Source organism: Erinaceus europaeus, chromosome 5 (genome assembly GCF_950295315.1).
Source record: "Erinaceus europaeus chromosome 5, mEriEur2.1, whole genome shotgun sequence".
NCBI classification, from domain to species: domain Eukaryota; kingdom Metazoa; phylum Chordata; class Mammalia; order Eulipotyphla; family Erinaceidae; genus Erinaceus; species Erinaceus europaeus.
This window is the reverse complement of record NC_080166.1, coordinates 46,531,862-46,558,018: the sequence shown is the minus strand read 5'-3', so window position 1 is coordinate 46,558,018 and position 26,157 is coordinate 46,531,862. Positions and strand designations below refer to the sequence as shown.

General features: G+C 38.5%; 1 protein-coding gene across 3 annotated transcripts in view; it reads right to left on the bottom strand.

Moving 5' to 3' along the window:
• The window catches only part of ADAMTS6 (ADAM metallopeptidase with thrombospondin type 1 motif 6), a 313,675-nt gene extending 291,081 nt beyond the window's left edge, over positions 1–22,594 (bottom strand). The window contains exons 1-3 of one of the 3 annotated variants that reach the window (XR_009549950.1): positions 21,960–22,594; positions 10,515–10,881; positions 7,317–7,681 (exon numbers count right to left, since the gene is read on the bottom strand). Coding sequence is in view for 1 of the 3 variants with exons in the window: in XM_060191274.1 (XP_060047257.1) it covers positions 7,317–7,681; positions 10,515–10,611 (462 nt within the window). In the remaining 2 variants the exon portion in view is untranslated. The remainder of the gene's footprint in view (positions 1–7,316; positions 7,682–10,514; positions 10,882–21,959) is intronic. The other 2 variants (XR_009549949.1, XM_060191274.1) reach the window with 2 other exon arrangements.
• Between the last annotated feature and the right edge of the window lie 3,563 nt (positions 22,595–26,157).

Sequence of the window (26,157 nt, the reverse complement as noted above, 5' to 3'; positions counted from 1 at the left end):
CAAGAGAAAATGAGACAGAGAGTCTTAATAAAGATAACTAATAAGGTGGTCCAGAGGTGGCACAGTGGATAAGGCATTGGATTCTCAACCATGAGGTCCCAAGTTCAATCCCCAGCAGCACATGTAACCAGAGTGACGTCTGATTTTTTCGCTCTCTCCTCCTATCACTCTCATGAATAAATAAATTATTTTTTTAAAAAAAGATAACTAATAGGTAATACTCTGCTACTCCCTTGGGAGTAGGAAAGGCCCCATTTTCAACCTTAGTCTTATTTTTAACTCTTCAAACATATTTCATATTTCACAAATTCATAGCTACTCAATGTTGATAACCTCGATTTCCTATTTTCAGAAATAACTTCTTTTCTAAATTTCAGAACAATTTCCTCTTAAATATTTTACCAGCCTTTCACCATTATTTCTTCAGATTCTTCACATTTACATTACTAAATGATTCTCTTCACTTCCCACTCTAATCCAGCCATCCACAGCCATTGGTGTTCCCTTTACCAACTAATAAACCTCCAACAATTTCCATTACCTTCTCTCCTTCAGTCTACAACCAGTTTGACTCTATCTCAACTTCTGTATGGATTTACTCATTTATTTTATTCTTATGAGAGAGAGATACCAGAACACCTCTTAGCTCAAGCATATGTACTACCAGGGATTGAACGTGAGCCTTCAGGTGTGCAAATTCTGTCCTGTACCACTAAACAATTTGCCTAGCTCTGTTTCAATTTTTTTCTAGTTGTTTTTTTTTGGGGGGGGTTGTATTTATTTATTTTTCCCTTTTGTTGCCCTTATTGTTTTTTGTTATTGTTATTATTGCTGTTGTTACTGATGTCCTCGTTGTTGGATAGGACAGAGAAATTGAGAGAGGAGGGGAAGACAGAGAGGAGGAGAGAAAGATAGACACCCGCAGACCTGCTTCACCGCCTGTGAATCGACTCCCATGCAGGTGGGGAGCCAAGGTTTGGAACCAGGATCCTTACACTTGCGCTTTGTGCCGCGTGCACTTAACCTACTCTGCTACCACCTGACTCCCTATTTCAATTTTTCAAACATCTATTATGATGGTAATGGAAATAGTTCAACACACTGAAACACAGTATTAGCATGCCTGACGTCGTAAAGTTCCAGGTTCAATCCCTGATACCACCATAAACTAGAGCTGAAATGCCTTGGTCTTTCTCTAGAAACAAAATAAATAAATAAAAATTTAAAAAACAAACTTGAAAAAAATCATTTCTTAATTCCAAAGGAAAAGGACATAAATCCTTGAATTTTTTTCTTTTCTGTTTTAAGTTTTTCTGTCTGTTTGTTTTATTATCGTATAGAGACAGAGAGGAATTAAGAGGGGAGACGGAGACAGAGTGGGAGAGAGACAGAGAGATACCTACAGCCCTGCTCCACCACTCAAGAAGCTTTCCCCCTGCAGGTGGGAACCAGGGGCTTGAACCTGCAACCTTACACACTGCAATGTGTGTGCGCTACAACCTGGCCACAAATCCTTGAATTTTTTAAAAAGAATTTATCTATTTATTTATGAGAAAGATAAAAGGAGAGAGAGAAAGAACCAGACATCAATCTGGTAAATGTGCTGCTGGGGATTGAACTCAGGATCCCATGCTTGAGAGTCTGATGCTTTATCCACCTCGCCACCTCCCGGACCACAATGCTTGAATTTTTTCATCAAACTATGGTTTAAGTTCATTCTCTTTTTGCATCCCCAGTGTCACAGTCTGTGAATAGGCCTCTATTTCACCCCATCTATTCTAACTCAAAATATATCTCTAAGAAGTCCTCTTCCCTCAGATCTCCAAACAAATCAGTTGCTTTTCTAAATCTCAAATCTATGCATTTCACCAATCTACCAAAGCCATCAAAGGGATATGTAAGATTAATGACAATAAACAGTATTTTTCTATCATATTTAACATTGTCATTTTAGCATACTATTGTAAAGAACAGGTAAATTTGGGGCCAGGCAATGGCGCACCTGGTTAAGCACATGCATTACAGTGTGCAAGGACCCAGGTTCAAGCCATTGGTCCCCACCTAGAGGGGAAAGCTTCATGAGTGGTGAAGCAGGGCTGTAGGTGTCTCCCTGTCTCTATGCCTCTCTATCTCCCCCTCCTCTCTCAGTTTCTCTCTGTCTCTATCCAATAATTAATTAATTTTAACATGTTTTATTCAAGAAAATAAATATTTTTATATAAAGTCTAACAGAGACAGAAACTAGCAATAAATTTATTCAGTGTTTCTGCCTATAGGAGTTAAATTAAAGAAAATTTAAATTTAGGTAATTTCTAAAAGGCAATGGACAAACTGAATGAATTGTTAGATGTGCCTATAAAGATTTTTCTTCACTGTATGGTTCTTGAGAATCCTTTCAAATTCAAGGCTTATCTAAGGCTAATTCTACTTTTGCAATATTTTAATATTAATATGTGACTGATAATATGAATTTGATATAGTAAGATTAAAAAAATAATTTCTGGGGTAGTCGGGCGGTAGATTAGCGGGCTAAGCACAGGTGGCACAAAGCGCTAGGACTGGCTTAAAAATCCCCGGCTCCTCACCTGCAGGGGAGTCGCTTCACAGGCTGGGAAGCAGGTCTGCAGGTGTTTATCTTTCTCTCCCCCTCTCTGTCTTCCCCTCCTCTCTCCATTTCTCTCTGTCCTAGCTAACAGCGACGACATCAATAACAATAACAATAATAACTACAACAACAATAAAAGACAAGGGCAACAAAAGGGAAAGTAGATAAATATTTTAAAAATAAAAAATAAACAATTTCTGGAAATACGACTTGAGCATAATAATATATGTGCTCTTTTAAAGTTCTTTACATTTTCTTTTTTTGTTTCGTTGCTGTTGTTGGAGAGAAATCCAAGAGAGGAAGGGAAGACAGAGATGGGGAGAGAAAGACACCTGCAGACCTGCTCCATCGCCTGTGAAGTGACCCTCCTACAGGTAGGGAGTTAGGGGCTCGAACCAGGATTTTTAAACCAGTCCTTGTGTTTTGTGCTATGTACACTTAACCCACTGCTGGTTGTAATTTTTTTTATTTTTTAATTTTTTTTATATTTTATTTACTTATTTTCCCCTTTGTTGCCCTTGTTTTATTGTTGTAGTTATTATTTTTGTTGTTATTGATGTCGTCATTGTTAGATAGGACAGAGAGAAATGGAGAGAGGATGGGAAGACAGAGAAGGAGAGATAAAGATAGACACCCGCAGACCTGCTTCACCGCTTGTGAAGCCACTCGCCAGCAGGTGGGGAGCCTGGGGCTCGAACCAAAATCCTGATGACGGTTCTTGCGCTTCGCGTCACGTGCGCTGAAACTGCTGCGCTACCTCCTGACTATAGTAAATTTTTTTTTAAGTGAAAAGATTTCCTTGTTTCACGCTACTTTTTCCAGAAAAAAAAATTAATACAGAGTATGCACAAATTAAAAAAAAAAGAAAGTAGGGAGTCGGTTGGTAGCACAGCGGGTTAAGCGCACGTGACGCAAAGCCTAAGGACTGGCATAAGGATCCGGGTTGGAACCCTAGCTCCCCACCTGCATGGGAGTCGCTTCACAGGCGGTGAAGCAGGTCTGCAGGTATTTGTCTTTCTCGCCCCCTCTCTTTCTTCCCCTCCTCTCTCCATTTCTCTCTGTCCTATCCAACAACGACAACAGCAATAATAATTACAACAATAAAACAACAAGGACAACAAAAGGGAATAAATAAATAGATAATAATAATAATAAAAAGTAAAACTCTTATGTTCCTGCCATCCAGAACTCTTTGTGCTTATATGTAATTGTTATTCTTTAAAGGTATATACTTCCAAACTGCAGTTTTTTTCCTTATATTTATCAGTATAAGTGGACCAAAAAAAAAACAAAAAACTTCAAAATATATCAAGTTGAAACTATTGTGTAAGAGCTCACTGCCTGTTTTGGTAAAATTTAATGGGAACACAGTCTGCACATTCACTTGTCTCTGCCTGACCAAGTTGTAGCTGAGTCACATAGCTAGGTAATCTAGTTCCCTGAACTTAAAATACCTCTTTCAAAAGAAGTATCCTGACCACTGATCTAAACAAGCAGTTTTTAAATTTATTTTTTACTGGGGGATTAATGTTTTACAGTTGACAGTAAATAGAATAGTTTGTACATGCATAACATGTACATTTTCTTTCTTTCTTTCAAGGAAAAAGAGAAACCATAGCCCTGTTCAGCTGTGGTATAAGATGGTGCTGGTGGGGTTCTAGAGCCTCAGCCATACAAGTTGGTGCTCTAATAGGCTGAACTGTCTCCCCAGACCCCCAGTAAAGTTTTAATGGAACAGCTATACTAGTCTGAATATGACAAATGCAAAGTGTAGGAATATGCTTTGCTCTACAACCATTACTATGAATTACATATTTAACTTTAGGCTAGAATGGAAGCAAATGACTCATATACAAGTTACATTCTTTAATCTGTTTTCTAAGTAAAATAAGATCTAGTATTCATACTTGGATAGGTAGAAGGAATATTTATGGGAAAAAAGAAACACTGGTGTAAAATTTTTATTTGTTTGTTTGTTTCAAGGATATATAACCATGGATAGACTAACATGGAATTTTAAGTTGCTTTGCCCACCAGAGAACAATATAATAATGAGAAACCTAAAATGGCAATCAGTATTTTCATTTCCTACCATAATGTAGACACTAATAAACACATGACATTAAACTCTTCATTGGTTAAGCTTTCTTTATGCATAAAAGATAACCTTATTTGAACAGAAAAGTTTCAGTCTAAAAAATAACCTGAGGTTTGGATTCATTCTTTTACTAGCATAGAATTTTAAAAGCTGTTTTTACACAAGACAGGAGACATCACACTTCCTAACTTCAAACTATAGAGCTACTATGATCAAAACTGCCAGGTATTCAAGCCAAAGCAGACACACTGACCAGTGGAAAAGAATTGAAAGCCAGGAAATAAGCCCCACATGTATGGACAACTAATTTTTGATAAGGGGGTCCAAAATATTAAATGAAGAAAGAGTAATCTCTTCAACTAGTGGTGGAAAAAATATGTTGAAACATTCAAACAAATGAAATTGAACCATCACATATCACTGTGCAAAAAAGTCAAACTCGAAGTGGATCAAAAACATGGATATTAGACCAGAAACTACCAAATATATATAGACAAAAAGATTGGCAGGACACTACTGCCGGGAGCCAAAACCTTAGCTAAGTTTCTCACATAACCGGTGAACGGACATTCCGATCATTGGAACTGCGATTACCATCTAACTGTTTGGAAAGTTGCTCACCCACCTCCCTCCCCCCACTACCTTAGCAGAACTTCCTCATGGTGTGTGCTTAAAATGCGGCTGTAAAATAAAATTTTCAGAGCTTGATCAGACCTCATGACTTGCTCTCGTTCTTAGTGTCTCTTGTCCCCTCCATTCTCTCACCCCCTACCCTAGGTTTCCGTCGATAACCCTGCAGGCCGGGGCACACTACACAATCTATGCTTCAGAAATATTTTCAAAAATTCAAGTCCAATAACAAAGGAAACATAAATAAATCAATGGGACCACATCAAACTGAAAAACTTCTGCAGAGCAAAGAGTACCATTACACAAACAGAAAAATACCCTACAGAATGGGAGAAGATATTTATATAACATACTTCAGATAAAGGACTAAAAAAATAGCCAAAAATGTACAAAGAACTCAGTAAACTTAGCAACACATACACACACACACAAACATTGGAAAATGGGAGGAGCAGGGGCCAGGTGGTGGCACACCAAGCTAAGCACACACATTGCCACGCGCAAGGACCCAGGTTCAAGTCCCCACTCCCCACCTGCAGGGAATACACTTCACAAGCAGTGAAGCAGGTCTGCAAGTATCTCTCTTTCTCTTTCCTTGTCTATTACTTCCTCCCCTCTCAATTTATCTGTCCTATAAAGAGAAAAAAATTAGAAAGAAAGGAAAGAAAAGAAAAAATATGAAAATGAGATGAGGATATGGACAGAAACTTCACTGAGGTAGAGATACAAAGGGCCAACACACACATGAGAAAGTGCTCAAAGTCACTATTATCAGAGAAATGCAAATAAAGACAACATGAGACACCACTTCACACCTGTATGAATGTTATATACTAGAAAGAATAGTAACAATAAATGTTGGAGAGGTTGTGGGGAGAGAGGGACACTTCTACATACTAGAAGAAGTATAAATTGGTCCAATCCTTGTGGAAAACAGGCTGGAGATTTCTAAAAACACCAGAGATGGACATACCCTATGACCCAGCAATTTCTCTCCTGGGAATTTACCCAAAAGAAACAAAAACTTCATATATATATGTATGTATGTATGTATTTTTATTTTATTTTATAAGAGCATTAATGGTTTACAGTATAAATTTTAATGCGCAGGAATAACCAGATAACTAAATACCTCTTGATCCTGTCCCTTTTCCTCCTTTCTAAGAGCTTTTGATGCCCTACACCACACCTACTCCAAGATTCACTTTAATTTATCCTTGAGAAACAAAAAGTTCTATCAAAAGATATAGATATATAGATATATAGATATATATTCATAGCAACATAATTTGTAATAGCCAAAACTTGGAAACAACCCAGATATCCAATGACAGATGAGTGGCTAAGAAACACAGTGGAATACTACTCAGCTATTAAAAACTATTATGTCATTTTTAATAATAAAATGATGATGTCACTATGTATTTTTGGCTAAAACTTGAAGATAACTTGTTAAGTGAGATAAGTCAAAAAGAAAAGAACAGATGCCAAATTATCTCACTTTCAGGTAGGACTTGATACAAGTACAGGGAGGGAGAATACAAAGTGAAAGATGCACTGGGCATAGTATATTGCATCAAAGCAAAGGACTCTGGGGAAGGAGATAGAAGGAGATACCAAAGAGAAGCTTGGAGTCCTGGTACATAATGATATAAAAGGTTGTGGGTGAGAGAGTTCTGCAGAGGATATTCACAAGGAGATGAGAAATGGTACCTATGTGTCAATGACTGCACTGTAAGCCATTAATTTCCCAAATAAAAATTATTTTTTTTAAAAATTGTTCTTACTTAGAAAAGTTGGTGCAAATATTATCAAGAAGACTATCAAAAATAAAATCCAGAAAAAGACAACAAAAAAATTTAGACTGTTACTGTCTCTACTTTATATATATATACATATATATATATCCATATTCTGTGGGAAGACATTTAAACTGTGAATTTATTTCCCCACTAGAAATTTAAAATAATGACTTCTACTTACCAACCCAATACAGTTGCTTAAAGCCACTTTAGTTGTACTACGTTGATCTTCCAAATATCCTGTGTAATGACAGTTGTCTAAAAAATCATGTTTCCACTGGGGTCCATCTTTCCCCCAATATTCTACTGTAAAATGTTTGGACACAAAATCTGTGTTGAGAGTCAAGTTTAGATGAAAGTGCTTGCCGTAGGCTGAAAGTTTAAAAAATAACTTAGATGCTGCCTGCAGTGGATCGACAGGGTCCATACTCCGTCTTCTCCTGGAGTGCTTATCATTTTTCACAGTAAAGCTGAGAAAAGCTCCATTTTGATCAACCCTTATGGGAATAGTTAGCTGGTAGTGTTCTAGATAACTTAGGAACTCCTCTTTGTAATCACAAGGTAGACAATCCAGGAAAAACACATGGGAAGAAAAGAAAATTTAACCAAACAAAGAAGTAGCAGTATAAACAACTATTTCATTAAAACTATGAATCACTACATGTGAGATATGGGGGGGGGGGGTGGGAAAGGTTATAGTAACCAAAAATGAAAGTTTAAAATCTAAAGATTAATTTAGTTTCCACTATTTCATTCCCCCCATAAAACTACTCTTTTGAAATTATTTTGAGAAACTGTTAGTTTTTTAGTTAATTTTAAATATGGCTTTTAAAGGCAAAAATGTTATAGGAAATGCCAATATGTATTTATATAAAAAACTGAAAAGCATATGTATAAAAGAATAGAGTTGGGGCTAGGCAGTGGTGCACCCTATTAAGCACACATATCACCATGCACAAAGATCTGGGTTCGAGCCCCTGCTCCCCACCTGCAGCGGGAACACTTTATGAATGGTGAAGCAGGTCTACAGGTGTCTTTCTCTCTCCTTCTCTATCTCCTCTCTCCTTTCAATTTCTCTGCCCTGTCAAATAAAAATGGAAAGAAAGGGAATGGGAAAAAAATGGCCCCCAGGAATAATGGATTTATACTGATGGCACTGAGCCCCAGCAATAACCCTTATGGAAAAAAAATAGTACTTAACTTAGATAAATCTCTTTTTGAAAGTTAGCTAAATGAGTTCATATAAAACCTCTCTAGCTGGGGCCAGGTGGTGGCAAACTTGGTTGGGTGTATACATTGTAATGTAAGGACCTAGGTCCCTATCAGCAGGTGGGAAGAAGCTTCACAAGCAGTGAGGCAGAATTGCAGGTCTCTCTGTCTCTCTCTCTCTCTGTGTCTGTCTCCTCCTTTGTCCCCTACCCCTCAATTTCTCTCTATCTCTATTCGACAAAATGAAAAAGTTAAAAAAATATATCTCGAGCCTTACAGAAATTATAATCCTTTAAAATCATCAGATGGATTTAAAAATACTTCAGCTATTTTGGAAAACAGTTTGGCAGTTCTTCAGAAGGTTAAATATGAAAGTAACACCTGGCCTAGTAATTCCACTCCTGAATATATACTCAAGAGACAAAAATACATACACATGATATTGTACATGAAAGTTCATAGCATCATCATATAATCCAATAGAGGAAATAACCCAATTGTCTATCAACTGATGAATGAATGAATGAATAAATAAATAAATAGATAAAATATGGAATTTTTATACAATAAAATATTATTCTGTAAAAAGGAATACAGAATAGATGCAGGCTATGACATCAATGAACCTTCATAACAGATGTTCATTTAATATCATGACATTACACAAAGTGAAGATCACAGAACATATTATTCCATTTACATGAAACATACAGAATAAGCAAATCTCAAAAGATAGAAATATACAAGAGATTGTGTAGGGCTAGATGTAGACATCATGATTTGGATAGAATCTGTAAGTGACTACTAAGGGGTACAGTGTCTTTTCAGAGTAAGGAAAATGTTCTAGAGCTGATTGTGGTGATAGGTGTCCACCTTTGTGAATATACTATAAACCACTGAACTATACACAACACTGCTTCACTGCTTATGAAACTTCCTCCCTGCAGGTGGGGACTGGGAGCTTGAACCTGGGTCCTTGAGCACTATAATGTAATGTGTGTGCTCAACCAAGTCTGCCACCACCCAGTCCCTGTAAAAACATTTCTGCACCAAGGGGCCAGACTTTGTGTTATAGAGTCTGTCTTGTTTCTTGCTCCTTTTAAAGTATAAACATCTGGATTCCTTTTGAACATGTCCTTGCTTGTAAACCTTACTAATAAATGAACCTGTTACAAGTTTAGGAATCAGAAAAAGAAGAGGTATGAGTCAATCATATCCTACGAAAGTACGATCATAGGGGCTGGGCGATAGCTCAGCCTGCTAGAGCACCAATTTGCATGCCAGAGGCCCCAGAAAGAAAAATCCAGCCAGAATTCCTGTTCAATGGTAGAGCTCATGCCTCACGTGTATGAGATTCAATCCAAAGAAGAAAAGAAAAAAAGAGGGGAGGGGGCTGGGAAACAGCTCACCTGGCAGAACATGCTAAACCCTGACACCACATGGGAACACAAGGGAACTGGGGAAAGTTCCATGAATAATGGATCAGTGCAGTAGTGTCTCTCCATCTCTCTATCTCTTTATATATATATTGAGGGGAAAAGGAATGAAATACAAATTGGTCCAGGAGTGGAGGAATTGCACCTGGACACAGCACCACAAATACACACACATCATTGAAGTTCTCTCCATTATCATCATCACCATCATCAGTCAACTCTAAGTCCCACTGTATATTAAATACTAAGGGCCAAGAGGTAACACACACTTTCTCATGTTTGAGAACCAGAGTTTGAGCTCCTAGTGACCACATGGGAACACCATGTAAGGGACAAGTTTCATGAGCTTTAGAGCCATGTTGTGATGTCTGTCTCTTCTTCTTCTCTTTCTGTCTCTCTCTATGTGTGTGTGTGTGTGTGTGTGTGTGTGTGTGTGTGTCTCCCTCTCTGTCTCTCATCTTCTATCTGAAAAGAAAAAGAGAGAGAGAGAGAGATCTTTTGGGAGCAGTAGAGTCAGCAAGCATAAAGCCTCACTGGCTGCAAAAAAAAAAAAAAGTAGTAGTAAGTCATGTGAAACATAATTTTAAGTCCTTTATGAAACAAGCAACTAACTGACAAAACACACTTCAGCTACCACTACATATCCCAAAGAAAGTGTTCACTAAACCTACTCAGAATTCTTTCTTATAAAAGGAACAGCGATATTTTGTCAATTTTAAAAGCATAAATCCTACCTTGAGAACTGTATGAAAGTCTGTGGTCACTATGAAATTCCGATGAAGCCATGATGAGGCTCAAAATCCAGGTCAACGTCTTCCACAAAATTTCCATAATTTAGAAAACTGGATGATTTTTCTGGAGGGGGCTACCTATGCGCTAGAGAGTCAATACCATACCCAAATCGAAGCATAACAATTTTAATTCTTTAAAACTTCTTGAAGATCACTGTTTAGCAGTTACTTTACTCCAACGTCCTGGACTTTCTTCCATGACTGGATTCATTTTCTCATTCCAAAATGAAAAAAAAAAAATGTTGGTAAAATGTTCATAATCAAAACATTAAGCTAGTAAGTGACTACTTACTAGGGGCCACTTTTCAACCTAGAAAAACAAACAAAAAAATTAAGTCAAGCAAAAAATAACCTGAATGGATGATTCTATATTTCCTCAATGCTTATCAAAAGATATATGTTACAAAATAACTTAAGAAAGTTAATTTAGAATGGTCCAGGAGGTGGCGCAGTGGATAAAACATTGGATTCTCAACCATGAGGTCCTGAGTTCCTTGCCTGGCAGCACAAGTACCAGAGTGATATGTGGTTCTTTCTCTCTCTCTCCCCTATCTTCCTCATGAATAAATTAAAAAATATAGATTAAAAAAGTTATTTTAGAGTGTTCAAGGTGGGGTAGTATAGCCATAAAGTTAACTTAGAACACTGTTGTTCTTTTTTTTTTTTTTAAGAATTTATCTATTTATTTATTTATTTATGATAAAGATAGAAGAGAGAAAAAAAAGCAGACATCACTCTGGTACATGTGCTTCTGGGGATTGAACTCAGGACCTCATGGATGAGAATCCAATGCTTTATCCACTGCCACCTCCTGGACTATGAACACTGTTGTTCTTTATAATCTAAATAGGAATCTACATGACTAAATACAGAAACAGGAACTTTTAAAAAATGAGGAGAATAATGTTGAATCTACGTAGTAATCAAAAGAGGAATTGGAAGAAGAATCATAAAAATTGTTGTTTTTTTTTTTTTAACTTTGAGGATAACAATATTTGAGTATAGTAACTAGACTTTTGTTAAAATAAGTAGAATGACAATGGGCCAGGTAGTAGCACAGGGGGTAAGCACACATGGTGCGAAGCGCAAGGACCAGCATAAGAATCCAGGTTTGATCCCCAGGTTCCCCATCTGCAGGGGGGCCACTTCACAAGCTGTGAAGCAGGTCTGCAGGTGTCTATCTTTCTCTTCCCCCCCACCCTGTCTTTCCCTCCTCTCTCGATTTCTCTCTATCCTATCCAACAACAGCAGCAGCAATGGCAACAATAATAACAACAATAAGGGCAACAAAATGGGGAAAATGGCCTCCAGGAGCAGTGGATTCAAAGTGCTAGCACTGAGCCCCAGCAATAACCCTGGAGGCAAAAAAAGAAAAAGAAAGTAGAATGACAACACAAAGTTCGTTTTGTGTACATGCTATATGATATGTGTTTATACCTTTACTTAACATTCTTTTTCGTTCACATTCAGTGTTTAATTTGTTACTTTATAAGGTACCCAGGACTTTTTTTTTCTTACAGACTAGGTCTATTAATTCATAATGACAGTTAGCAGGTGGTAGTGAGCAATTGGACTATCGCTTAAACTAAACTTGTAAGAGCAGAAACATGGTCCCCATAATCTTTAACTTTACCTAGATGACACATATATGCTAAAAGGCAACACAGGTGAAGCACCAACTATCTAGAATGTGACTTAAAAGACATTCATTTTCAGAAATGAAAATAAAATCTTAAAATTCACGATTTTCAAATCCTATTTTATGTACTTTCCTTTCTGCTTACAACTTCATTCAGAGTTCATCGATTCACATTTTATGCAGAACACATTTAGTTGTATGTTTTATGTACTAACACATTTAGTTAACTGATCATCTAACCCACAACACTTTTTTAAATTTTTTTATTGTCTTTATTTATTTATTGGATAGAGGCAGCCAGAAATCAAGAGAGAAGGGGGGATAGAGAGGAAGAGAAACAGAGAGACACCTGCAGCACTGCTTCATCACTCATGAAGCTTTCCCCCTGCAGGTGGGGACCAGGGACTGGAACCGGGGTCCTTGTGTATTGTAACATGTGAACTCAACCAGGTATGCCACCACCAGGCCCACCTTTTTTTTTGCTTTCATGATAGACAGAGAGAAGGCAGAGATGCATAGAATGAAAGAGACCACAACACCAAAGCTTCTTGGGTGTAGTACATTCCAGGTTCGAACCTCTGTCTCATACATGGCAAGGTAGCATACTGTCCCAGTGAGCTATTTCACCAGCGAGAAACCAGTCCACAAATAACACAACAGTGGACAAAGGAAGAAAGTAAAACTCCACAGTAGTAATATGTATTGTAGAAACAATAGTCCTTATATAGCTTAACAATTTCTACTATGTATGTAAGTGCACTATAGCTCAAGATCTGATACTAAAAATTCTATGCTTGAGTCAAGAATAAAAAGTTAAGACACCCACAAACACAAAATATATTGTAAAGATTTTCATCTTAAGTTCTTAATATATGAGACTATCATAAATATTCTTATACACTTATTAGCTGAAAAATGAAAAAATGAATAAGTGGCAAAAAATAAAATCACTGGGGTGGGGGTGGGGGTGGAGGTGGGTGGGTGGGATGGGACAGTCTTTTGGTGTTGGGAATGGTGTTTATGTACGCACCTACTAAATTGTAGTAATATAAATTATTATTTAATTAATATGAGAAGGGGAAAAATTGATTGCATGTCTAACAAAGGGGCTTTTCAAAGTTAACCCAATTGCCAAATAATGTGACAATGACAGTAACTATCCATTGTCTTCTTGAACCTTAAGACAGCAGGAACCTCACATTTCCACCATAGAGCCTAAACTTCCCCCAGTCCTGGGACTCTAGGGTAGGGCCCACTTTCCTGTATGCTTCTCCCAATTCTTATCAAATAATATTGCATCTGCTGATTGCAACCTAATCAACGAGTGCCACCCCAGCATGCTTCACCTCAGACTGTGTCCAGAGACTTCAGGTGTGGAACGACAACCCTTCAGCTTCATCACTCGGGTGAGACCTTTCCTTTCATAGTGTTCTCTAATTCCATCCCAGGTGGTTCACTTCCTAACAAAGTCCCAAAACCTAAATATAGACCAGGTTCCAGGAGATAGAGCATATGTTCACAGGTATCCATAAACTAGAGCAAATATATACCTGAAAGCAGTAGTACACTAGAGTTTGCAGTGAGTACCCCCCCTAACACTTCCTCTCCACTATTCCAAGCTTTGGGTCCATGATTCTTCAACAATTTGTTTGGCTTTATATGTTAACTCTCTTTTCAGCCAGCGGGATCCAGATGCCATCAAGATGCCGGCCAGGCTTTCCTGGACTGAAGACCCCACCAATGTGTTTTGGAGCTCTGCTTCCCCAGAGACCCACCCTACTAGGGAAAGAGAGAGGCAGACTGGGAGTATGGACTGACCAGTCAACGCCCATGTTCAGCGGGGAAGCAATTACAGAAGCCAGACCTTCTACCTTCTGCAACCCACAATGACCCTGGGTCCATGCTCCCAGAGAGATAGAGAATGGGAAAGTTATCAGGGGAGGGGGTGGGATACGGAGATTGGGTGGCTGGAACTGTGTGGAGTTGTACCCCCCCATCCTATGATTTTGTTAATGTCTCCTTTCTTAAATAAATAAATAAATAATAAAAATAAATAATAAAAATAAATAATAAAATAAAATCACTTTAGGCATATAAATGGATATTCAGGGGGCCAGGCAGTAGCTCAGTGGGTTAAGCGCACCTGGCACCAAGTGCAAGGACCAGCTTAAGGATCCTGGTTCGAGCCCCTGGCTCCCTACCTACAGGGGAGTTGCTTCACAGGCAGTGAAGCAGTTCTGCAGGTGTCTATCTTTCTCTCCCCCTCTCTGTCTCCCCCTCCTCTCTCCATTTCTCTCTGTCCTATCCAAGGGCAACAAAAGAGGGGAAAAAATGGCTTCCAGGAGTAGTGGATTCATGGTGCAGGCATGAGCCCCAGCAATAACCCTGGAGGATAGATAGATAGATAGATAGACAGACAGACAGACAGATAGATATTCACAGATAACTGTAAAGTGGAAGTTATATGTTGCTGAAAATGTAAATACTATGGGAGTCGGGCGGTAGCACAGCAGGTTAAGCGCAGATGGCACAAAGCACAAGGACCGGCATAAAGATCCCGGTTCAAGGCCCCGGCTCCCCACCTACAGAGGAGTCGTTTCACAAGCTGTGAAGCAGGTTTACAGGTGTCTGTCTTTCTCTCCCCCTCTCTGTCTCCCCTCTTCTCTCCATTTCTCTCTGTCCTATCCAACAATGAAGAAAACAACAATAATAACTACAACAATAAAAAAACAAGGACAACCAAAGGGAATAAATAAATAAATTTAATATATATATATCAATACTACAACACAAAAAAACAACCACAACCATTTGAAATTCCTTACATCTGTCTCCACAAGTTATTAAACTACCAAAAAAGAAAGAAAGAAAAGACCTGATACCTGATTTATTTATCAGAAAATACTATCTTACCTGTTTTTTTTTTTAATGATGGCATGATAACATGGAAATAAGACACAGTGGTTTTCCTTTAGGAGGTCCTAGTCTAGAGAACAAATAAAAAAAAAAAATCAAGAGTCTGATATATATGGAGGGAGAGAGGGAGAGAATAGATACTTAGAACAATTATGTAAAGTAGGTTCTATTGCCCTTCTTTTAGGCAAACTCTTAAGATGAGTCCCAAAGATCTTACTTCTCTATATTCACACCTTTGTGCAAGCATCTTTCCTTGAGTCATTTGATCTTCACAACAAGAAGTCTCAATGTTGAGGATATGTCACTTCCATAATCAAATTACAAAAAATGCCGATGCCTAGGTAAGTATTCTTTGTTGGCTTCGACGAAGCAAGCTCCTTACTAGAGACACTTATTAGAAAGCAGCACCAGAAAAACACTAGCAAGGAACTAGGATCTAGCCTCATGATATATGAAATTAGAAACTGGCCCTTACACAGAACTCTGGTGGTGGGAAAGGTGGAATTATATCCCTGTTATCTTGTAATTTTGTGAGTCAATGTTAAATCACCAGTAAAAATTAAAGGACTCCATAACACCCAACCAAAAAGAGGTGTGTACTCCTATGTTCATAGCAGCACAATTCATAATAGCTAAAACCTGGAAGCAACCCAGGTGCCCAACAACACATGAGTGGCTGAGAAAGTTGTGGTATATATACACAATGGAATACTATGCAGCTATCAAGAACAATGAACCCACCTTCTCTGACCCATCTGGGACAGAGCTAGATGGAATTATGTTAAGTGAGCTAAGTCAGAAAGATAAAGATGAGTATGGGATGGTCCCACTCATCAACAGAAGTTGAGTAAGAAGATCTGAAAGGGAAACTAAAAGCAGGACCTGACCAAATTGTAAGTAGGGCACCAAAGTAAAAACCCTATGGTGAGGGGTAGACATGCAGCTTCCTGGGACAGTGGGGGCTGGGAGTGGGTGGGAGGGATGGGTCACAGTCTTTTGGTGGTGGGAATGGTGTTTATGTACACTCCTAGTAAAATGTAGTCATATAAATCACTAGTTAATTAATTTGAGAGGGGGAAAATTAATTGTATGTCTCAAAGTTTTTAAAAACACAAACTGAATCTTTTCAATATATAGGCTGTGTAATTGATATGCAGACTCTCTCAAAAGCCTAGACCAAGTAGATCAGAAGCAACCAATAGCACAGCTATACATAAGATACTGGGTACTGTACAGAAAACCCTAACAAAAGGACTTTTCAAAGCTAACCCAATTACCAAATAATGTGATGATAACATTAACTATCCATTGTCTTTTTGAACCCTAAGACAGCAGGAACCTCACATCTCCACTATAGAGCCTCTACTTCCCCCAGTCCTGGAACCCTTGGATAGGGCCCACTTTCCCATATGCCTCTCCCAATCCATATCAAATAATATTGCATCTGCCGATCACAACCTAACCAACACAACGATTGCCACCTCAACATGCTTCACTTCAGACTGTGTCCAGAGACTTCACATGTGGAATGACAACCCTTCAGCTTCATTACTCGGGTGAGACCTTTCCTTTCATAGTATACTCTAATTCCATCTCAGGTGGTTCACTTTCTAACAAAGTCCCAAAACCTAGATATACACCAGTTTCTGTGAGAGAGAGCATATGTTCACACGTGTCCGTAAACTACTGCAAAATATATACCTGAAAAAAAAAAATAAATAAATATATATATATATATATATATATATATATATATATATATATATATATATATATACCTGAAAGCAGAAGTACACTAGAGTTTGCAGTGAGTACCCCCCCTAACACTTCCTCTCCACTATTCCAAGCTTTGGGTCCATGATTGCTCAACAATTTGTTTGGCTTCGTATGCTGACTCTCTTTTCAGTCACCAGGTTCCAGATGTCATCAGGATGCCGGTCAGGCTTCCCTGGACTGAAGACCCCACCAATGTGTCCTGGAGCTCCGCTTCCCTCAAGACCCACCCTACTAGGGAAAGAGAGAGGCAGACTGGGAGTATGGACTGACCAGTCAACGCCCATGTTCAGCGGGGAAGTAATTAAAGAAGCCAGACCTTCTACCTTCTGCAACCCACAATGACCCTGGGTCCATGCTCCCAGAGGGATAGAGAATGGGAAAGCTATCAGGGGAGGGAGTGGGATATGGAGATTGGGTGGTGGGAATTGTGTGGAATTGTACCCCTCCTACCCTATGGTTTTGTTAATTAATCCTTTCTTAAATAAAAAAAAAAGTAAATAAAGAGCTTTAATCACATCATTATTCAATGTACTGAAAAAAAAAATCCAGTCACCTTGATTTTCAACTGCTTACACAATCTCCATATTTCAACCCTTCTCATGAAATAGTGAAGTGTAATCATTGCTTTGGGAACATTTTACTTTTTTAAAGATCACTTGAGTGTCATGTATACAGTATCTGGCATTGAATGAGTTTCAAATATTTTAAACTGCTATCTCTCCCACCTCTAATTTCCACAACCTCACTCCCAGCCCACTCATCTTATCTCTCTATCAGAATGAAAAAGTAACCTGAGAACAGAGACACTGAGTGCAGGAGGTCCAAGTTCATTGAAAGAAAAATCACACTTCCAATTTAAGGAACTCTCTTTAAAGAAGAAAATGCAATTAACACATTTGACTTCTTTTTTCTAGTAGTGGTAATAGATTTGTACTGAATCATTCATATCTTTTTCTTCCTTGATTTTCATGGACTCTGAAAATAATGACACACACAATTTGGTTGGCTGGGTGCACGGAACAGGGAATAACTATTCTCTTCCTCAAGAAATGTTCTGCTCTCCACAGTTTTATAAACCCCTCTCTATTACTAGTACTATACTCTAAACACCCAAGTTAAGTAAGCCAGTAGCATTGAGGGGAAGAGTAACATGTAACTACTTGGCCAGACATAGACTAACATTTGATTTAAGAACTGAGAGTAAAAAGGGCATGGGTGCATAGAAGAAAGAACAGGAGCCCTGAAGTTAAACAAACCAGAGCTGCAGTCTTGGTTCCACCATTGGCTACAGTGTCTGGCACATGGGCACTCCATAGTTATTTGACTCTCTCCATTCTCCTCCCTCCCTCCCTCGTCTCCCCACTTTTTTTTTTTAGCCTTCAGTGCCAGTAGAGAAACACAACAATGAGTAAATGAATTGAGTCAACCTCAACTGTAGCCAACAATTAATATATCTAGCCACTACCAATCATCTACATACTAAAAATTAACATCTTAACTTACTTTCTAACACTTGCTGGAGAGGTTAATCTGGTCGCCATAAAGAAATATATACAGGCACTAACTTTAGCAGACAGTTTCCAAAATTCAAACTAATACTAAAATATTACCTAATTATCCAGAAATCATCGTGCATTAACTCTATACATGCTAGTGAAAGCATTATTATACTGTGAAAAAACATAATGGTTGTGAACCCTGGCTTGATTCCAAGTCACTTAAACTCAAAGGATCTGTTTCCTCATCTATAACACTGTGATAATAATAAATACCTTACAAAGTTTTGCTGATATAGTAATTACCCTACCCACTTCACTTTAACTGCTAAATAAATATTAGTGCCATTCCTTTCCATACCTTATGACTTTCAAAGATTTTCCTTCAAGGCCAGTTTTCATGTTTCCCCTTCCCCTCAAAAGTATGACAGTGAAAATGATAGAATCTATCGCTAAGTTGTATTGTCTCTCAGACCAGTCATGATAACAGTACTTATAACTATTTTTAATGCAAAAAGAAAACAAAAACTTCCATTTTATTTTTATTTCACATCTGCTTTTCCTCCAAAAAAAAAAAAAAAAAAAAGCGCATAAGCAATAAAGTCAAGAGATGATTTTTACCTGCTTTACCATGGCTCAAGGTTACACTGTCTAAATAGAAATATGGTAAGACAACTTGTAGGCCAGTGATTCTTTTAGTAGTCTACCCTGGTACTTACTATCTTTTTCCTCTATCATTTTTACTTCCCACTCAAATGATCCAGAAGTAACTAAGGTAATAATTTCCTCCTTTGAACTATTATTATGGAGCTAAAAAACATGTATAACATCCTTTTCAACTTCTTTCATCCACTTTAACTATGGCTACTTATTTTAAGACTATGCTCCCTTTTAAATGTTAGATTTTTATTTGTTTATTTATTTATTTATTTATTTATAATGATTTATGTTTTGTTTTGTACTCAGCTCTGGCTTTTGGTAGTGTTGGGAACTGAAACTGGGACCTCCCAATTTCAGGTGTGAAAGTCTTCTGTATAACCATTTTGCTATCTCCCCAGCCACAATTTATGTACTTTTTATAAAAGAGACAGACAGACAAAGGAGAGAAAGATCTGAGCAGCTCTCAACTCTGGCTGTGGTGATACCTGGAACTGAAAGTAGGACCTTTGGGGTTCCAGGCATGCGAATCATATGTTCTAACCCTGGTCCAAGGTATTTAATGTATAAATACAAATTAACCTCTTATTTCATTTCCCATTTATTCTCTCAACAAAGGCTTCCAGAGCATGTATAAATTTTGTGAGAAAAGTTTTCAAGGAGAGGTGTAATTAAACATATTGAAAACTTACTAAGAAAAGCAAATGAGCCAAAAAGCAAATATATAAACAACCTTACTAAAACCAAACCAGGAATTATAAATACTCCTAAGCTGCTTTATTAGATAAAAAGTTAAATGTTAATAATCTGCAATATAGTTTCTGTCCTGGAACACGGAAACACTTTTTTTTGCTTGAGGTTAATTTGAAATATTGATAATCAATGACAGATAAATCCAAGGAAATCACCCACCTACTGGTCTGAGAGGTGGCGCAGTGGTAAAGCTTTGGACTCTCAAGCATGAGGTCCCGAGTTCGATCCCCAGCAGCACATGTCTGGTTCTTTCTCTCTCCTCCTATCTTTCTCATAAATAAATAAAATCTTAAAAAAAAAAAAAAAAGAAAGAAAGAAAACCACCCACCTTTTCTCCATCCCACTTTACCCTGACGAAATATCCTATTGACTCTCTTAATAGGTTAATTCTTTATTCCCTCACTAATATCATTTACTGGGTAAGATTTGGCATAGAGGCACATCCTAAACCACTAGGAGCTACTAGTGGTTGCTAAGGAAATGAAGAGGAAGTGGTAAGAGTAGACAAGAGTAGAAATTAATCTTACAAGTATTGGCTCAAACACAAAAAGTATTAAAATATTTCAGGTCATGTATTAAAATATTTCAAGTCATGAAGTTAGCTGTTTTTCCCTGTGAGGATCACAAAAAAAAATATTAATACCACAACATATTTCATTGGCTGCCAATTATGGGAGATGAGTGTGACTTATTGGAAACCAACTTATTTGCCTCACTACATTATTCTCCCATAAAAAAATTAATGACTATATTTAAACACTAAATTAATAGAAGTTTAAACTATAACTACCACTTTGGAGTAACATAGGACAGGAAATATACTCCCTCTCCCCAAAATGATTTTCTCATTTTCCTTCAGCTACACCAGTTCTATGTAACGTTTTTTTCCATCATGAGAACTGTTATTTCCACATCTAAATTTCAATCTAATCAGCATAAGTTTTGAAAATAAAGAAAATAAAACATAAAAGAATATGTTGAAAATAACACTTCCCTGTCTTTTTAAAAAAGTTCCAGGCAATATTTGGTGTCCCCTTCCTCCCCAGCACAGCACACCCTCACTGCCCCCCCACCCCCACTACTCCCCCATCCTACTTCACCCAGACAGAGGGTAACAGTCTGAGCTGCCCTGGTTGAGTTGATCCTAAAGTTAACATTCAGCAGCCCCATTTCCAGACAGCAGCGCTAAATCTATTTGGATAAAACGCGTGTGACCCAGACAGTTGGCATTTGGCCCAAACGCGTTGCACCGGCGGCTCAAATAAAAACAAGAGTAAGAAACTCACTCTCTTGTTCCCTCTCAGAGCGCGTTCCTCCCTCTGCCTCTAGGACAAGGAAAGAAATGACCAAAGGCAGGAATTGGAGTAGACATTATCAGAAGGCAGCTTTCCAATAACTGTTCCAACACTCAACTCCCACCCCCACCCCCCAATCCTTGAACTTTGGTCTCATATGCCATATATATACGTACATACTCCGATATTCAAGGCTCCAGAGAGTTATAAGTCTAGCAATTTCCCAAGTGGCCAAAAGTAAATCAAAAACACACGCTTCCATCTCTTTGATTAGCCTATTAGGAGCTTAACATATCCGTACAGCATCAGGCTATCTCTAGCACTTTAGTTCTGCTCTCTGAGCCCTGGCATAAAATATGCACTTGTCTGACTGACTACTTAAGACACTGACATGAAACTGTAAAATGAAGAAGGCTTTTCTTGAGGGAAAACTGGAAATTCACTTAAAATATATATCATTATTATTTTCCTGATTAGAGTTTGGTGATTAAAGCAATAATCATAATCAAGTCATACTGCACAAAACATGTCTAGTCACATAATAAACTTTTTTTTTCTTGCATCATAAAATTCTTGCAGAGACTCAGAGTTCTTCAACCCCCCCCAACCAGTCTGGAGTTGAAAAAAAAAAAGATTTCTATCTGCAAAATAAGTTCAGTCAAGCTCAGTCGTTGCCATTAAAACACAGACACCACACATACACACACACACACACACACACACACACACACACACACACACACACACACACGGAAACGACTTCTAAGCGTATTCGGAAGACAAGCAAAGCACAAGTTTTCATTTAAAAGAGAGAGAGAGAGAGAGATTTTGTTGAATATTGTTAAGTCTTCCTTACCGTTTTCATCTTCAATTTCTGATAAAAAGTAAGTTTCAAACAATAGAGATTGCACTGGACGACTCACGTACTCCCTCTACTCTATTTTTTTCTCCCTTTCTATTCCCCTTTGCAAAAAGACACAGCAGTCAGTTATTCTGCAGCCAGAATAAAACTCTATAGTCTGACGAACCCGAGCTTTGGAGAACGGACTTTCCGATTTGGCAGGAAAAAAAGAGATGCCTTCAATACACCCAGGCTATCATCCTGAGATACTGCCTTTACAGATCCCCTTTCTCTCCCGCCCCCCTTTAAAAAAAAAAAAAAAAAAAAAAGGAAAGAGGGAAAAAAAGGGAAGGAAGGGGGAAAAGGACTTATTGGAGATGGAAGTGGTGCCCTCTCTTCCTGGCCAGCTTAGTGCCTTTGCTATGCAAATAACATGTGAAGAGCATCAAAAGGTATCAAGAGAAAAGAAGACAAGAGGAGCAGGAAGGGCAGCAAAGTTTTGAAAGTTTTGTTGAAGTAGCTAGCCCTAGATCTCAGTACCGGCCCCCAGCCAACTTGAATTGCTGCAGGAGAAAATTTTGGCAGCTTTTCCTCGGAGGCAGAGCAAATGACGTCAGTCTGCAGATGTGCGGGCTGCAGGCTGCGTCGGGTGCGCATGTGTCCTGGTCGTCACGTGGAGGAAGGGGGGGAGGTAGAGGTACAATCGGGGTAGCCCACAAGCAGAGGCTCAGGAGGGTTTAGACAATGTCAGCTTTACCACCTTGTGAATGAAAAATCCTTTTCCCCCCCCCACCTCCGCCCATTTTCCTTCTCCTAACCGTGCTTAGAGAATGAAGTCTGGTTTTTGTATTATTTCTTGGAGGAAGAAGGAGGAGGGATAGGATGAATGATTTCTGATGAATTAATATCACTCTTAAGATCTCTGGTGTCACTCTCCCGTTTTTTTATCTTTTTTCCTAAGCCCACACAACAAAATGTTCAAAGTTGCACATAAACTGTGTCTTTGAGGAGACTCGTAGCAAACTTTGATTCGTGGCAGATTTCAAAATTAGCGACATGTGCACAAAATGCCTGTTTTTAGAATATACTTCAGTAAGTAAGACTGCTACCAAAATGCGACAGTAGACTAAAGTAAACTAAGACCAGCACATTTTCCATCTTATTACCGACTTCAGATTATGTGGGACTTTAAAAAAAAGTGGGGGAGAGAGAGAGACTTGCATTATTTCCAGATGAGGGTGAGACTGGATGTTGTTTCAAAGTGCAACCGGGCAAAGCTACAAGTGGAGTGTATTTTTTTAAGCCAGTACATTGAATGAAACCTCAATGACTGCCCCCAATGAAAATAAATCTGAAGGCAGACCCCAAAAGGGGAGGAGGGTGAGGGGGAGCCAAGGAACCCTACTGCGATCTCAAGATAAACAAAACCTCAAAACTGGTTCTTCAAGCTTCCCTCGCCCTCCCTTTCGCGCCCCTCACTCTCCAGACGCACCAGCTGCCAGTCCACACTTTAAAGATAAAACACCGCTGAAGAGTAGCGCTTTCACTTTCATTACTGGGAGCAAGCAACTGGCGTTAGCCCGCTGGGGGAAATGCCCAAATATGTTTTCCATGTCCTAAGTAAGCAAACAGTCTGGCATACAAATCGGAAACAGAAAAAATATGTGAAAATAGCGTAGGGCAAATGTTGCCTTTCAGCTGTGTAATCTGCTGCATCATTTATCTGTTTCTCCTATTGAGAACAGGGTAGAGAGAGGTTTCCGAGTTACAGAGGATGGAGTGGGGGTGGGGTGGGCGGTGAGGTGGAATTGACGCCTTGAAATTCCAATCCCCAGTTAGCGCCAAGTCAATTTCCGATCGCCAGAGAACCAGAAGCGGGAATGGACCTGAGGGAAGGGGTGGGGGAGGAGTACCTTTTTAAAATACCAGCTCTTAAGTTTTAAGCTTCTGCTAACATTATTCCTCTCTTGATTTTTTTTTTTTTGTTATTCCCCCTTCCTATACCGGAGGTAGTAGGTGTAATTCTGGTGAATACATGAATAGTTTGGCTGAAAAAAGGCATGAATCAGGCTGAGAATATCCAGGAATACAGTTGTGTCCCTTATTTCCGAAAGTTGAAAGGAGAAAGCATTTGTTCATAGTCAATAGTCCTCATCTTAACCTTAATCAATAATAATTGGCTCAATGCTATTTGTAATGTAGAAATGTTCATCTATGGTTGGCATTTAGCTTTTAAATAAATATGATTCATATAGTGACATGGGTTGATATATCAATACAGAAGACTGCTCACTTCTTAACTGTTACAAACACCAAGATGAGTGGACAGAGTCAGTTTTACACAATATCATATTTTTAAATAGCTGTGAACCTTATTCTTAGTTTTTCAAGAACTGGTAGTAGGCAGGTACAGTCAGTCAACACAGAAAAACTAAAGTTAAAGAGTAATCACCACTATAAACTATCTTAAAAGTTTTAATTCACAGTTAAGATAAACTGCCATAGGAAGTAGCCACATCCTAAGGGAAAGGTTATTCAGTGAGCAGTAGACGTTGGCTAATTACTTATTCAAAGAGTGCCATCCTGTGTCTAAACAGAGTAATGAAATTTTTTCAACACTGCTTCAAATGGCTGAGTTAAGAAAAACATTAAGAAGACTAAGGGTGAAGTTTTTAGCTTACAAAATGGTGAAGTGTCAATTTAACTGTATGTCATTATATCTTCATTGCATTACAAAAAGTTTAAATACAAAATTGAAAAAAATAAAATAGCAAAATGAACCAAAATATAGCCATCATTCACTTGTAACAAGTATAAAAGGATGATCAATTTTCCCTTTGCTTGCTCTACCCGCTGAATCCACTGATTTTGATATCAATTCCAGATCTTTTTATTGCTTTTTTTAAACTTTTCCCTATATTTCCAAGATACAATGACTAAAAAACAAACCACTTAGTTTGACAGCATTACTCTCTACATTATCACTAATAATTCTTTAAGTTGATCAAACATCATCCTTAATTATAAATAAGAGTTTAAAATTATTTTATTGGAATCAAAATTGATAAACTGGATTAGATTGTTCTATTCCTCATGTCTCTTAAAAAAACTTATTGAAACAGAGCATTCACTCAGTCAGAAAAATACAAAAAACATAGTTTCATGAAATATTTAGGACATTGAGGTTTTTTGTTTGTTTTGGTTTGTTTTGTTGCTGGGGCTCTTCATTGCTGGCACTGCAAATCCACTGCTTCCAACAGACTTTTTTTTTTTTCCTTTCTATTTTATTGGATAAGACAAAAAGAAATTGAGAAGGAGTGGGAGACAAAGAGGCAGAGAGAGGGGGGCAGGTGGTAACGCAGTGGGTTAAGCCCGTGGTGCAAATCTCAAGGACCAGCTTAGGAATCCTGGTCCAAGCCCCCAGGTCCCCACCTGAGGGGAGTCTCTTCACAGTCTTTCTCTCCCCCTCTCTGTCTTCCCCTCCTCCATTTCTCTCTGTCCTATCCAACAACGAACAGCATTAACAACAACAATAACCACAACAAGGGCAACCAAAGGGGGAAAAAAATGGCCTCCAGGAGCACTGGAGTCATGGTGCAGGCACCGAGCCCCAGCAATAACCCTGGAGGCGAACAAAAAAAAAAATAAGAGGGAGAGAGAAAGACACCTGGAGACCTGATTCACCACTCATGCATGGTAATGTGTGCTCTCAACCAAGTATGCCACTGGCAGGCCCCATGACAATGAGTTTTCACAAAGTGAACCTGGGTTCAAATGTCTATAGTCACAGAACGTTCTCAGTGTACTGGTTCCCCATCATTCTTCATCTTAAGATAAAAACAGAAAATAAAAGACTAGGCAGATAGCACAATGGTTATGCAAAAGACATTCACGCCTGAGGCTCTGAGGTCCCAGGTTCAATCCCTATTACTTCCATCAGGCAGAGTGGAACACTGCTCTGGTTTCTCTCCCTCTGTATCTTTCTCTCTGCTTCCCACCCTCTCTCTAAAACAAGATAAAATATTTCATGCACCAAGATAAAGCATTCTGGGAAACAAGGGTCAGGGGTAGGGCAGAGGCTCTGAGGCATGATGATGGGAAAAGACCTAGGTCTGGGGAGAGAGTGTTTTGCTAAGACCTGTCATGGAGAGATGAGAAGTTGTACCCTTTATCAGAACTATACTGTGGACTATAAACTCCCAATAAAGTGGCA